At 37.0% G+C, this 16055-nt stretch overlaps 1 protein-coding gene across 1 annotated transcript; it reads left to right on the top strand.

The window, feature by feature from the left end:
* The first annotated feature begins 569 nt into the window (after positions 1–569).
* Positions 570–15532, top strand: cnn3a (calponin 3, acidic a). Its single transcript, XM_082183617.1, has 7 exons — positions 570–1044; positions 12191–12312; positions 12802–12868; positions 13209–13346; positions 13486–13602; positions 14020–14166; positions 14262–15532. The coding sequence occupies exons 1-7, from the start codon at positions 988–990 to the stop codon at positions 14601–14603; spliced, it is 990 nt and encodes a 329-aa protein (XP_082039743.1). The 5' UTR covers positions 570–987; the 3' UTR covers positions 14604–15532.
* Positions 15533–16055: the final 523 nt, after the last annotated feature.

Here is a 16055-nt window from a genome sequence, read left to right as displayed (position 1 = left end):
TTCCCTTCAGGCAATAATAACAATCTATACTGAAGCAATACTTTACACAAACCACAGTAACCATTTTATTTTATTTTATTTTTTGACACTATATTTTACCATAGTTATTGTTACAGCAGTAAAAGACTGGTGTCTTATTTGCTTTTTATTTTATTTTTCACTCTTATCTAGAAATAACTTGGTCAGCTTCTGTTGTTTTTAATAAATTTGCCCTATGTGCTATATAATATATTATTAAATTATGTAATGTTTATCAATTAATCATCATTAATCAGATCAATGTACAGTCAAATTGTTAGAATTATCTTATAAAATGTTGCTTTATTTAATTATATATATATATATATATATATATATATATATATATATATATATATATATTGGTTTTAACTTTTTAATTTATATGTATTATTGATAAATAATTTTTTACTCATCATTTATAAGTTGCATTAATATAGTTTCCATTTAGTTTAATATAGTCATATTTGAATTTACCTCCCATGAATTTACCTCACAAATTGACTTTAGTTAAAAAAGTTACAATTAAATGCTTATCTTGTTATTGCAGTTATTAAACTTGCAAAAAAAAAAAAACGTCGAAAAAGACAAAGGAAGGATTATTACACCATACAGTTCTAGAGATAAGCCACAGATTTCCAGTAAACAGAAACTCGTCAATGGTTTTGCCAAGTGATCCATTACTTTGGCCACCTAGAGCCGGAGAAACAATAGACGAGCCTAGGCTTCTGATTGGCTGTAGAGGCGCGCCAGTCACTTCGCTCCACCCCCAAATCCGCGATAGTAGCTGGAAGTTTTTGCGCGAGAGAGTGTCTGTTGTGTGTAAACTCACTGTGCGCGAGGATTATTCATTCACACGGAGCACCGAATCATCTGTACTGTGATTTTTACTGCAGCTTTAGGACTTTACTTTTCTCATTCTCTGTTGGCCAGTTCATTGACTTCAGGAGAAAACTCAAAAAGTGAATCATGACCCAATTTAACAAGGGACCAGCCTACGGGTTATCTGCGGAGGTTAAAAACAAGGTAAATATTTTTGGGAATATTAATTTAGCCTTGTATGTAACGTTATACATTTGTGGTATGTGTGGTTCAGGTTATCCGATGTATCTATTATAGGATGGGGAAACTAGGCTACTGTAACGTTACCTTTCAAAAGTAGTTTATTGTTTGTGCTTGATAACGTTACTATTGTTAGTTTGGTTTTAATATGTTTAATAGTTTAAACCTATCTTTTTGTTTTCCCAATGTATTATTGATAAGACTTAAGCATGGCCATGAACGTTACGTGGAGGTTGAATCCAAGTGAATTTGAATGAAATGGCACATTAATAATACTAATACAAGTAACTAATACTAATAATGTTTTATTTAAATGTTTAATATGATGTATTGTGTTTAGTATTGAGTTAATTGGTTAAAATGGAAAATGTGCTAAGTAAGCATCCCCCAATAAAAAAGTTTCGGATTTAAAAAAATCATATTAAATACAAGACATATTCTCGTAAAGTTGAGCTTGCCCAGTTCAGAGATGAGCTGGTCAGAGGTGATCTCCATGTTTTAGTTTTTTAATATGACTGTCATATAAAAAAAGTTGTTGAGTGAAAACATCCCCATCAAAAGAAGCAGGAGGGTAATTTGGAGAAAACATAATGGAGCATGTTTAATATCTTGTCTCTAAGTAGTGATTTATTCAGGATATTATTCCTCAAATTAATCAGACAGGATTATGTGTAAAGATAAGTAAAGCCAGTGAACCAGGGTAAAGAAGGACACCCCCATTCAAATTTCTCAAGCATGACATCATCAGTGCTAAAGAGCTATTTTAGACTTAAGTAATCTTAGTACAGGTATATTAAAGTCAAGTCAAGTCAAGTCAAGTTTATTTGTATAGCGCTTTTCACAATACAGATTGTATCAAAGCAGCTTCACAGTATTAAATTAAAATAATACAACAAAGTTTGTTTCAAGAGGAATTTATTGATTGATAAAATTAAATTAAATATCCCCAAAATATCCCCAACTGAGCAAGCCAAAGGCAACAGTGGCAAGGAACCGAAAAACTCCATCAAGTGACCTAATGGTGTCCTAAAACTCCATCAGGTGCCTTAATGGAGAAAAAAAAACCTTGGGAGAACCCAGGCTCAGTCGGGGGCCAGTTCTCCTCTGGCATTGGATAGAGGCCGGATTGTAGTTTGAACTGTAGGATTATATGAATGCCTGGCTGAAGAGATGCGACTTTAATCTAGTTTTAAACTGGGAGAGCGAGTCTGAGCAACGAACAGTATCAGGAAGACTATTCCAGAGTTTTGGAGCCAAATGTGAAAATGCTCTCCCTCCTTTGGTGGTTCTGGATATCCTAGGTATGACCAAAAGCCTTGAATTTAGTGATCTCAAAGAGCGCGATGGATTATAGGGCGATAGAAGATCCGTTAAATAGACTGGAGCTAAGCCGTTTAGGGCTTTATAAGTCAGTAGCAATACCTTGTAATTAATACGGAACTTTATAGGTAACCAATGCAGTGATGATAAAATCGGTGTTATATGATCATATTTTCTTGATCTCGTAAGAACTCTAGCGGCGGCATTTTGGACTAACTGTAGCTTGTTTATTGAGGATGCAGGACAACCAGCTAATAAAGCATTACAGTAATCCAGTCTCGAGGTCATGAATGCATGAACTAACTTTTCTGCATCAGAAACTGATAGCATATTACGTAGCTTAGCAATGTTTCTAAGGTGGAAAAAGGCTGTTTTTGTAACATAAGAAATATGATTTTCAAAAGACAGGTTGCAATCGAGTGTAACACCCAGGTCTTTTACTGTAGAGGATAAAGTAACAGGACATCCTATGATGTTAAAGTTGTATTGTGCGAGGTTTTGTGGGCGGTTTTTTGAACCGATAAGTATTACCTCTGTCTTGTCTGGATTTAATAAAAGAAAATTACGCGTCATCCAATCTTTTATATCTTTAACACACTCTGTCAATTTGGAAAATGTAGCGTTTTCATCCGGCCGTGATGAAATATATATTTGAGTGTCATCAGCATAACAATGGAAACTAATTCCATGTTTCCTTATAATATTTCCAAGTGGCATCATATATATTGAAAATAACAGAGGGCCTAATACAGATCCCTGCGGCACTCCATAGTTTACTGGAGTTATGATCGATTTTTCTCCATTTAAATAGACAAAATGGTAGCGGTCAGATAGGTATGATTTGAACCAGCTTAGTGCTTGTCCTTGAACACCAGTATAATTTTGTAGTCGATCTAAGAGTATTGTGTGATCTATAGTATCGAACGCAGCACTAAGATCAAGTAAAACTAGTATTGAGATACAGCCTTGGTCAGAAGCTAAAAGTAAATCATTTGTGATTTTAACGAGCGCAGTTTCAGTGCTATGATGCGGTCTGAATCCAGACTGAAACTTTTCATAGATATCATTTTGTTGCAAGAAAGAGCCCAGTTGAGCGGACACCACTTTTTCTAATATTTTAGACATAAATGGAAGATTTGAAATGGGTCTATAATTTGCTAGATTATTATGATCTAATTGTGGTTTCTTAATGAGAGGTTTTATAACTGCCAGTTTAAATGTTCTTGGAACATGACCTAAAGATAAAGACGAGTTAATAATATTGAGGAGAGGCTCTTCCACTACAGATAACACTTCTTTCAGTAGTTTAGTTGGTATAGGATCTAATAAACATGTTGTTGTTTTAGATGAAGTGATAAGTTTATTTAACTCTTTTTGTTCTATAGTTGTAAAGCACTGTAATTGTTCTTTCGGGGTGATAATTGAAGCTGAATTGTAAGGCGCGATTGAAGATTGAACGTTTATAATTGTGGTTCTGATGCTTTCTATTTTCTCAGTGAAGAAGTTCATGAAATCATTACTACTGAACTGTAACGGGATATTTTGTTCGGGTGACGTCTGTTTATTTGTTAGTCTAGCCACGGTGTTAAATAGAAACCTTGTAAAGTAAACTTTTTTTTTTTTTTTTTTTCTGAAGTGAGCAATCCTGGTAGGTATCTGTCCGTCTTTCATCCTACCCCTTCGGAAGTAAGCATTTCATCTTGGAATTTTAAGCATTCCTAAAATGTGACGACGTTGCCGGAACAGCTGTGATGTGTATGATCCTGTTTCATTCAGACGAGTTCAGTTTATGGCTTTGAACTGTCAAAGTGTGCATTGCGATAATGACCTCTTTAGCTCAAAGAAACAACGTTGCTTTTTAGCCAGATGCTTTACGAGAAATATTTCACCCAGAAATTTTGTAATTTCATGTTGTTTCAAACCCTTATGACCTTTCGTCAACACAAAGAGAGAATTGCAATAAGGCTGGAAGGCTTTCAAGTTTCAGAAAGGATGCTAAAACACTTAAAAGTAGTCTATTTAACTTGTGTGCTAGATTTCCGGTCTTCTGAAACCATATATTTGTGTGACAAACAAACAAATATTTAAGTTGTTGTTCTCTGCAATCTTCTCATAAGTGAGCTGTAAACTGCTGCATCCAGAAGCATTGAGTTAGTGAGTTGATCTCAAGAATCAAATTCAAATCATCAAAATTGTTTAGTTAAACTTGAAGAAATGATTAATTCACCAATTGCTACTTGAACTTTTATGAAGGTGTCAATCATTTCTTCAGAAGACAGAACACATATGATGTTGCTTTCTTGCCATTTTGGAGCTCCAATTTCAATTATTATTGTAAAGAGGGGCCAGAATGTTGCCCAAAAATTCATTTTTTGTGTGCCGCAGCTGAAAGAAAGACATAGAGTTTTGGAAAAACATATAAAAGTAATGAGTAAGTGATGACAGCATTCAATTTTTTGGGTCCTTTATGTGTAAAATGAAAAGCATGTGGCTAAAATTGCAACGTTGATCCTGACTACTTTCTAGTGGAAAGTAGTTCCATTACACCATTTCCCCTCTTAATCCATGACTTATTTTCCATTTTACTTGTCTGGACAATGAAAGTCTACAGGAAAAGTCCCTTGCCTCCTTACAGGTCCTTTTTTTTAAAGTATGCTTTTGAGGTTTATTGCAATAAAGTGCCGTTGATCTTGGCGTGTACTTCTTCATGTGTAATACTAGTAGAACTGACTTGCTGTGCTGACTCTTCAGGCATTTATTAGCGATTTGAAGTATATTCAGCATTTTGAAAATCCTTATATTTCAATAGCAAATTGAGCACATGTCCAAAAGTTTTAGGTTAATAAATTTTTTTTTGAAAGAAGCCTCTTATGCTCATCAGGGCTGCATTTATTTGATCAAAATACAGCAAAAACAGTAATATTGTGAAATAAAAAATGTAACGTATGCATATATTTACTGTCACTTTAATGACACTTTAATACATCATAGTGGCTCATTAAGCCTGATTGGCATCCATGTTAATGTCCAGATAAATAATACACTTTTTATAAGCAAACATTTTTATGCTATTCATATAATAAATACCTATACCTTTCAAGCGGTATTAACCTGGAACTACGAGAACGTTCCTAACCAGGTTTGTTTCAAACCTTTTATAGGTCATGTGATTTCCGAAGACTTGTTTGTCTCGTTTCTTGAGTTTCATCAGCACTCTTGCTCTGCTGAAAGCTGAGAGCTGTTTTCTGCCTTTGTTTTCCTGCAAGCTGAACTTTGGAAATGTGGGAAGTCGAAGCTCACAGTGAGATTTAAAAATGTTAGATTCCCAGTACATCAGCCTGTAAATGTCAACGAATCACGCCACCTTGTCAAATAGAATTATCCCTTAAAATATAACCCACAAATGACATAATAGAAAAGGATGTATTACCAAATTAATGACCCTCTCTGGTTATGTAACAGCAGACACAAGGGGTCGTTCATTACGGGCTTATTGCCAAAGCATCATCATCTGTTTAAATTCAGCACAGTGAAGATATTGTTCAGGCTGGTTTATTTTTACACATGGAAGAGATGTCAGTTAACAACCTATTTTTATTCTGACCATTTGTGTTACATTATATTAATCACATCAGTTGTTTTCCCCCAGGTAGTGGATAGAAGAACAGCCTTTCCTGACTGTGAGCTTTTGTGAGCCATTGGCAATGTTCAATAGAAATGTTTCTGATTTTGGTAGCTCTGTTTAGTAGTTAGTTTAATACATTGTCTTATATGTTGCTTCCAAGACTTTTCCGTTGTCAGAACATTAAATATGCAGGAATTCCCCCTGAAATGTTTGGATGTGGTTCAACAGAAACCCTGATTCTTGGGAATCAGACATGGGGGGAAAACTTTTTCAGACTGTAATAAATTGTAATTATTCTTGGCTCTCACGCTCATCTCACTCTGCATCTATCTTAGCGTACATGTCCGTCTTGCAGTTTTGAAAATACGCCAGTACTGGGCCCACAGCTCAAGCACCGGTGTCCTGGGAGAGGCCGTGGGTCAGATTGGGGAGGTCACGGTGGTTCTTGGGTAAACCCAGACTTTAGGTTAACCTGACGGCTTTGATCCGTCGCTCTCCAACATTCCATCTTGATCCTCGGCGTAAAAAAACTTTTACTGCCATACTGTGACTGCTGATGGGCAGCCGGCCCAGTGAGGGGCCATTACATTCCCCACAATGTGCTGATCAGCAATATTTTCTAGGATTGTATGAGGCTCTGCAAAGTGTGGCCACAGTGATTTAACCCCGTGTTGCCATTTTAGGAAGAACAGGAAAGTGTGTTTTCCTGAGGCTATTGTTTAACATCTGTTGTACAGCAGGATCTTATAACAGTGTAAACATTGAAAAGAAAAATCTTTGAAAAGCCTTTTTTTTAAGTTTATCAACGTTTATTCAAGGTCTGAAAGCTTTTTAGAGTGCAGGAAAAAGTTTCACAGACAACAGCTTTTGTCTTAAGTTGTTGTCTGAACCTTTTTTCTGCACTCTAAAGCTTTTAAGAGCTTTGTGGTTTTTGTGTCATTCTGTGCTTCCACCCACTTATTTTTATGCGCATTTTGGGATATCGCATAAAAAACTGCTGGATGGAAACACCAAGATGCGCATAAATTCTAAAAATGTGCATAAAAAAAACTTGCGCTCGTTTGAGTCGGATAATTTTGTTTTATCTGATAAGAAAGCATGCGCATAAACTATCATGGAAACACATTTACAGAATAAATTCCTCGATGCGCATCCAAAAAAATCATGTGACTTTGCATGATGGGACGGCATAACTGGACTAACCACCGGACCGATCTTTCTGCACAGCATCTGAAATGCTGTTTTCTGAAATGCCTGAGCAAAGTCTGTCGTCAAACTGTTATGACAACAGCAGGCATCTTCCTCCAAAATGTGTTTATTGCATTTCGTCTGCGTGCTCTGAGACACGAGTAATATAATATATATGAAAATTATATAGTTTCAAACAGAGATCACGATTCTACAGCAATTCTGAACAGACAAAAAAAAAAAAAAAAACTTTATCTACTCGAAGTTCTGGCAAAATGTTAATTGCTGCAGTCTATTTAAAAATGTTTATTTAATTTAAATGAATGTTTTTTTTATCTGTTTGAATGAGTGATTCAATGACTCTCACATAAAGTCTTCACTTGTTTCATTACTGGTTGAATCTGCGTTTTTGAATGAATCTCTTGAGTGAATGATTCAATGGCAATTTCATTTTTAACAGTCATTTGTATTTGATACAATGAAGCGCCAAGTTACTTTCAAAAGGTTATTTACTCTATTTTGTTCGCTACCGTAGACATCAGTAAAAAATATTTGTAACAGAAATAACCATACTGTGTGGTTGAAAAGACTGTTTCACACCTATACATGACAACTGCGCTCTCTGGCTCAGCGCCAACGCAGATCTGAATGTTCTGGTGGGATTTTGTCAAATGTTTTATAGACACAAGCGAATCGTTGTCATTTAGGAATAAGGTCGCGTGGGTGTTTGAATCGAGATCGCGATCTTTTAAGGATTAATCGTGCCGTTCTACACTCGACTCTAGCAATCAGAGCGCCCTTGCAATTACCTACTAGCAATGCACTAGAATTGCGGTATATTACACACATTTTCTTCATAAAATATAAAAACAATCTTGTTAGGGTGGGCTCTTTTGATTGAAACCAGTAAGTAACCCCTTATCAACCCCTCAGAACACCCTAGCAACCACCTAGCAACCACCTAGCAATGCACAATCAATCACCAATTCCGTGGTTTTCCCGTGGCGGGTTTTGAATAGCAATTGGGCTGCTTTTGTTATGCAAACCTGGCAACCACTCAGCTATCATCTAGCTATGCCCCCTAGCATTGCTAAACGTGAATATTCCACACATTTTCAACACAAAATAAATAAAAAAAACTAGTTACTACTGTATTTCAGGATGAATGTTGTCTGGCATTCTGTGATTTAAACATTATTTTTCAGTTGAATTCACAGGTACTGTAAAAGTAGAGCAAATATTTCCAGAGCGCATGGTTAAATATTGCCTAATACTGGCTGAACTAGTTGCTCACATGCAAATAAGTGGGCATTTATGTTTGATTTCAGCACAATTCTCAATATTAGTCTGAGAGGAAGGTTAAGTGAGTGCGTTCTTTTGTTCATAGTTTGTCTTTGCGAAGTAAAGTTTGCAGAATTCTTAATCATTCTGTAAACTGAGTTTGATCATATAGAAGCTATGCTTATTTTGGAAACAAATAGGATTTTTGTTAGAGGATTGTAGATTCTAGTAGATTGTTTCTAAACTATAGATTTCTGTGTTTGTATGTTATGTTAGCCTAAAAACTCAAGGTGAAAAGGTCACCCCTCCCCTCATCCGTTGTCATTACTGTTTTATCGATCTCTGAGGGACTGTTTGTCGAATTGATCGTGTCACATTGAGAGCCTTTTCACTCCCTGACCTTTTTCAGTCAGATGTTTGCTCGGTTTTTGTGCTGTCATCAGTAAGCTCTCAGAATTATGAGTGGGGGAGGAGAGCTAGAGGTCGGACTCTAGCGGGATCAGCCCACAACCTTCCAGAATGTTCTTCTTCTGCAAATGCCTCCAACATCTCCATCAAGGGTCACTTTTCCACATTTTCTCTCTCTTTTTTTTTCTACCACTGGCTGGTTTCCCAGTGGACTGGAAGGAAGGACAAGACAGGCACATGGTTCTCCAATCTTTCCTCAGTCTCTCTGTGGAGCTCTTCTGTTCTTTCCCCTCCTTTTTGTCAGTTTAGATTTTTCCGATTTATGTCTACTATAAATCACCCCAGTCAATGGTTCATTATATCAGAGATATAACGTTCTTTGTCTCCCACTACATCTGAAATCTTCCAGTGCTCTTTTGAACTGTTTGAAGCATACCAAAAGTTCTGCAGTTCTTCAAAGATGAGAGACTGTGTACGGTTAAGCTTTTTTGTCTGTCATTATAGGAGAAAAGTCATCTCGGCTGACCTCAAATTGCACAAGTGAACTGCCACAACACCCCACACACCATTTTTTCCTAGTGGTCTCATATTCTGACTGCTGGGCTTCAGTGTGGGAGGATGTCTTATTGATCTTCAGCTTGCTCAGAGACCTTCTATGGAAGTTTATGGGCCCCGAGCTATATCTTAAAATCCCTCAGGAGAAATAAAAATAGGCACAAATGAGACAGTTGTTGGCATACAGTAAGAGTCTAGAGCTGAAACATTACTGTATCATACTGAAATCACTTTGAGACATTGTTCACTCTTTCATAATGTTGTGATTCTAAATTAGTATCATACCATAGTGTTTAAATGGTATAATAATAGTGTGTTCATGGCACTTGTTTGAAAAACGTGCCACTTAAACTGTGAAATTGTTTCCCTAAGGAGCTGTTTTCACCTGATTTGTCCCTTAAAAATGTCTCATTAATGGAGTAAAGTTCATGTTAATAGTTTACTTGAAAAATAATTAGGTTCAGTAAGACATTTTGAAGGAAATAAATACTTTTATTCATCAAGGATGCTTAAATTGATCAAAAGTAACAGTCAAGATATTTACAATGTTACAAAAAATCCTGAAAAAATGTATCATGGTTTTCTTTGTAGGACTTTAAAAAATAAATCTGTTAAATAATTTTCTGTCCAATTTTAGAGTGTTACTTTTTTATTTATTGGCTTGTATTTTTTAAATTCAGTATCATTAAAATGATTGAATTTCATTAAAAACTCTTAATATTAATACAATTATACAAAAAAAGCTAATTTAAAATTAATAAATAAATAATAAAAAATAAAAAAGTTTTCCTTCAAGTGCATCCAGAATTTTCGGTTTTAGTTTCGGCTTACAATTTTCATTTTGGTGCATCCCTAATAATAATAAGCAAATCAGCATAATCTAATGATTTCTGAAGGATCATGTGACACTGAAGACTGGAGTAATGATGCTAAAAATTCAGCTTTGAATCACAGGAATAAATGACATTTAAAAAAAAATTCACATAGAAAAACATTATTTTAAATGATTGTAATATTGGTGAGAATAAGAAGCTTTCAAAAACAGTAAAAAAATCGTACCAACCGCAAACTTTTGAACAGAAGTATAAACGAAGCACATGTGTTACCTGACAGAAACAGAATAATTTTTTGCAGTTTGTAACATAATATTACCATGACCAAAAAATATTGCTGTTGTTGGCGCACGTTTCCCTCCGCTTCTGAGAAGGAAATGAAGTTCCTGAAATTAGCATAGAACCTAAGCTAAACACTAAGAGGAATAAGGAAGAGTTTCTGTGTAAAATCTGAAGGGTTAGGACTGTGTTTGTGCTGGAAATAAGGTTTGAGATAGCAGACTGCTTCTTGAAGGACGCGAGGAAAGCTCTTATCATGTTTTGGCTGTATAGTGAGACTCCAGGATCTCCAGGAGCCTCTGTCCAACGCCAACTGCTGACAATATCTTCTCCACCCTTTTTCCCTGTACTGTATGTCTCTTTGTCCCTCTCTCTCATGATCAATCTTGATGGCCACATTTAGCTTTGTCTTTGTACAGTCTGACCCTGAACACTGAGCTTGAAATGGAGTCTCTGTGATAAAAGCCATTTCCTGGAACTTATATTAATAGCTGCTTTAAATGGGTATAATCTTGCTGTAAGTGTGGAAACTGAAGCATTTAATGCCCTTTTATTTATTAACAGAATAAAAACAAAATCATGCAATCTGTTTTTGAAGATTTGTACTTGAAGATGAAGTAGTGTTTAGCACTCATGAAGAAGAAAAACATACTTGCAAAGGCATGCTTCGCTTTTACTATTACTCATACTTGGGGTTTGCTCTTTGAATAAACCAATTACTAAACTTACTAAACCCTACTATTAAACTTTGATGCCTCCAATCATGCAGCTTGTTAATTAGAGGTGTACTATTACTTTTCTAAGACTTACTTTATCGCCTACTGGATCGACAACTAAACGTCCGTTAAAGGCACAACTGAGGCCATATTTATGACCAGAATATCAACAAGGATGGGCTCTTTTGAGAGCAAGCAATTATCTAGCAATTACCCCATAGCAATGCACTAAAAAGCCCTCCGAATACCTTTGCAAATGCCATAGGATGCTTTTGCACTGGTAAACAACTCTCACATTACATTCTGCCATTTTGTAAAGATCTAGTTTATTCTGTTGTTAGTCGTAGTTGTCCATTCTGAGTACATTATTCAATGTCAGCAGGTCAACGGTGCTATTTACAGTCAGAAAAGTCCTGAGAAAGAGCGAAACGGCCTGAATAGATTAATGCGACGACTCTTTGTGGGGATTTTATGCTCTATTGCTGGTGGAATCGCATGACGGCGTTGCATCACATGCTTTAAAGGCAAACAGTTCTATTCATAAAGGAAAAATACAAAGGAAGCCAGAAAAGAGGTTTTATTGGCAATCTGATTTGATTAAGCTGCATTTGATGATTTTCCATTTGCTCTAATGCAGCTTTTAACAGGCAAAGAGGCGTTTTTAATGTTTCAAACTGCTGTTTTGGTCCTGTGTCATGTGTTTTGAAGTCAAACATGTTGTGTGCGAGTATCAGCAAAGTGTATTGACATTACATTAGTTGAGATAAGCATGCATGCTGACACATAACTATAGAATCTGAAGTAAGATTATCCTGGATACATAACCATGATCCCGTAGAGCCGGTTTGACTCATAACTTACTGATGTGTATTGGCCAACTCACTGATTGGCTTATTTCTCCTCAGATCGCACAGAAATATGACCTACAGAAGGAGGAGGAGCTTCGTTTCTGGATCGAGGAGGTGACCGGCATGCCGATCGGAGACAGCTTTCAGAAAGGCCTTAAGGATGGCGTCATACTGTGCGAGTGAGTTGGTAAACATAAATATACTTGGCCACGTGGGCAAGGTTTCCCTGCTGAAATACAAAAAAAAAAAAAAACTGTTTAAACCAGCCTACGCTAGTTTGCTGGTCTTGGATTTTCTCAGAGTTGCTCAGTTTTTAGAGTGGTTTTGGGCACTTTTCAGTTGGTCAGAATGGGAGGCCACTTGTCTGACCAGCTAAACCTACTAAACACCAGCTTTGTCAGGCTTGAAGACTATCATGACATTGCTTGTTTAAGCGTACCGGCCAGATGTTATGACAGTGGCTCAACCAATGACATGAATTTGGGGTGGGACTATCTATTTGACTGACCAATGGCAGAAAACTTGTTTGAAACAATCATTATTTTCTTAATTCAATTTGGTGATGCTATTACACGCTTGACCTTCAATGTGCCCATAGAAGATGCTTATATATGTGATGGATATGGAAAATAAATGAATTGAAATTATTCTGTTTTTATTCTTTTCAGATTGATAAACAAGCTTCAGCCTGGATCGATAAAGAAAATAAACCATACACAGTTAAACTGGCATAAGGTAAATGTTTTAGAGATTCTTGAGGTCTTTGTTTTCATCCACATCAGTCCCTTTAAAAAAAAGTGAGAATCGCTTTTCTTCCAAAGTGACTTACAATACAGTGTTCAAATCAAATTATTGGCAAATACTAGGAAAGGCAGCTGAGAAAACATGACGCACGAAGAAGAAGCTCCTAACAACTGCAGATAGACCCTATAGTATAAAAGCTCTGAAGAATCTGTAAGAATAAATGGACCCATTCATGCAATCTTTGATTTATCTCTAACTCTTTTATCTGAAAATGAGGTAACCAATCATTTTACTGAGAAACACACCCTTACTGTTACCATTGTTCCCTCAGCTAGAGAACCTTGGGAATTTCATCAAAGCCATCCTAGCCTACGGGCTGAAGCCCAACGACATCTTTGAGGCCAACGACCTCTTCGAAAACGGGAACTTGACGCAAGTCCAGACCACACTTCTCGCTTTGGCCAGTATGGTACGTCTACAAGTCCTTCAATTCTGCTAAATTTTAATCTTGTTGAATATTCGGCAAATCCCAGAAATTGGCATTTTTTAGACATATTATTGACATTTTAAATTTTGCAACTATGAAACGTTTATTTCTTTTTCAACAGGCAAAGACCAAAGGCATGGAAACAAATGTCGACATTGGCGTGAAATATGCAGACAAGCAGCAGAGACATTTTGATGACGAGAAAATGAAGGCTGGCCAGTGTGTCATCGGACTTCAGGTTATAGGCACTTTTCCTAGAACTCCCATAATGTTTCTGGATGAATATCATAAATTTTTTTTTAGAGGAAGCCTGACCACAGTGTTACCTCATTTGATCTGTGACAGGGCATGAAGGGAAGGCGCATTACGAATGACTTATTCAGCTGATGCTTTTATCGAAAGCGACTGGAATAACCTCCGGTTAGGCGGCTACTAAAGGCCACAATAGTGATAGATCAAGGATCGCCTATTGTGGCGTTTAAACCTAAAACCCTTTAATCACAAAACCAAATCTAGAAACAAACCGCTAAACAACCAGTATCAGCTGCTTCTGGGAGTAGTTTATAAAGAGTAAGGAGAGTAACAATGACCATCTAGGATCATCTACAGGTGATTTTTGAAGCACTTTTTGAAGTGTTTCTGACTTTCGTTTTAGATGGGAACCAACAAATGCGCAAGCCAGGCTGGTATGACCGCCTACGGGACCAGGAGACACCTTTACGACCCCAAGACACAGACAGAGAAACCTTACGACCAGACCACCATCAGCTTGCAAATGGGCACCAATAAAGGAGCCAGCCAGGTATACCCAAAGATTGACTTGTACCAACAATATAGCACACAAATAGGTCAAGTTATCGAAAATGACATGTTTTTCTTGTGTCTATCTCTCTCCAGGCTGGTATGTCTGCCCCAGGCACCAGGAGGGACATCTATGACCAGAAGGCAGCTCTGCAACCAGTTGACAACTCCACTATCTCATTGCAAATGGGAACCAATAAGGTGGCCTCTCAGAAGGGCATGAGCGTGTACGGGTTGGGACGGCAGGTTTACGACCCCAAGTATTGCGCCACCCCCACGGAGCCCATGATCCACGCCAATGGCAGCCAGGGCACAGGCACGAATGGCTCAGAAATCAGCGATAGTGACTATCAGGCTGAATATCAGGAGGAGGAGTACCAGGGCGAATACCACGATGAGTACAGAGGGCACTACAACGACCAGGGTATCGACTACTAGAGAACTCTGCTGCGCTGTTAGTCAAAGCAGTATTAACACCAACCATGTATATCAACAGAGCAAGTTTTTTTGCAATGCCTTTTGCTTCTCACAGTTACCCTTCCCCTCCCAGCGCATGTGTTTGGGTAAAATGATGGTGAGTGGTGAGATATAATCTACAATCTGCCATCCTAGAGGTGCGGTCACATTTACCGTAGCTCAAGTGAAATTTTGCGGGTGAAATCCAGTCATTCCAATTGGAGTCCTCTTGAGTTTTGTGCGTGGGCAAAAATTCCCCATGCACATTTCACTCAAGTTTAAGCTTCTTGGTTTGAAAGTGAGTTCTGTTTACGCGGTGCTTTATACTTCGCTATGCTATTGACAAGAGACAATGGACCTTTTTTTGCCTGCAAAATTTCCCTGAAATATCGCTAATGTGACCACACATTAACAATGGTGAAACTGATCTTTTATAATTTTTTAAGTGTTTTTTATGAAGTATGGAGAACTGTTAAAAGAATTATCTAGTTTTTGCAGTATGATTCTTTGTTTTATGCCCTATGCCTTGTCTTTTGAGTTTTATTTTGGCCTTGCATCACAGAAAATCAGTATTTTTACTAGTTTTAAAGCTAATCCACCACTGAAATCCCGCTCTTACAGACTGCTATGGACTGAAAGCCTTCCGAAGACATTCCTTCCTTAGTCATTCCATTTAGAATTCCAAATGCCTGGAAATTTTACAAGCTACAAATGTTAGCATTTTAAAGATTAGCTGACTGGACGACCAAAAACTTTTCGCTATTGCTTAGTTTTTTGTGCCATGATTTCGGAAAAAAATCTTTCCCATTGTATTTATTGCCCTGCTTTTCATTATAAACCTTCTGTTATATGGTTCTTTTATGAATAAATTTTATGTTATAAATAAAGTATTGAATGTCTTCAATACTTGATTCTCCATGTATGTCTATTGTTTTGACCATTATTGCATTTAAATTTAAAAATAGCTGCTTGATAATCTATAAATCCTTATTGATTTTGGTTTTATTAGGATTAAATAACACATTTTTTCCTAGCACTCAGAGTTTTTGTAAAGCTGAGGTGTGGTTTCTGAAACTGCCCTGATTTTGTTATTTGGTTCTTTGCTCTTGTATCTTTTATGAGGGTGAATTGAAGTGGCACAGAGCCTCAGATGTGCGCTGACTCTGCCCGAATATCACAGCGGAGCCATAAATCTTGTGTTTTTGAGGCTAGCCTCAGAGGCGTTTGGAAGCTGCTCCTTGTGTCGATAGCCCAGAGTTTCTGGAAACAGTTATATAACCACACAAAGTGGTGAAAACCAGAATCTAAAGTAGAGCAAGTCGGTGTCTGTGCAGCAACTACTGCATTTTGTGCTTGTATGTGTCATATTCTTACATATTTTAGTTTTTAAATGAATTACTGAAAACATTTGTTTGTGTCAAAAAAAAAAAAAAA

This window comes from Leuciscus leuciscus (assembly GCF_965113295.1).
Source record: "Leuciscus leuciscus genome assembly, chromosome: 11".
NCBI lineage: Eukaryota > Metazoa > Chordata > Actinopteri > Cypriniformes > Leuciscidae > Leuciscus > Leuciscus leuciscus.
This window is presented reverse-complemented; position numbering and strand designations above follow the sequence as displayed.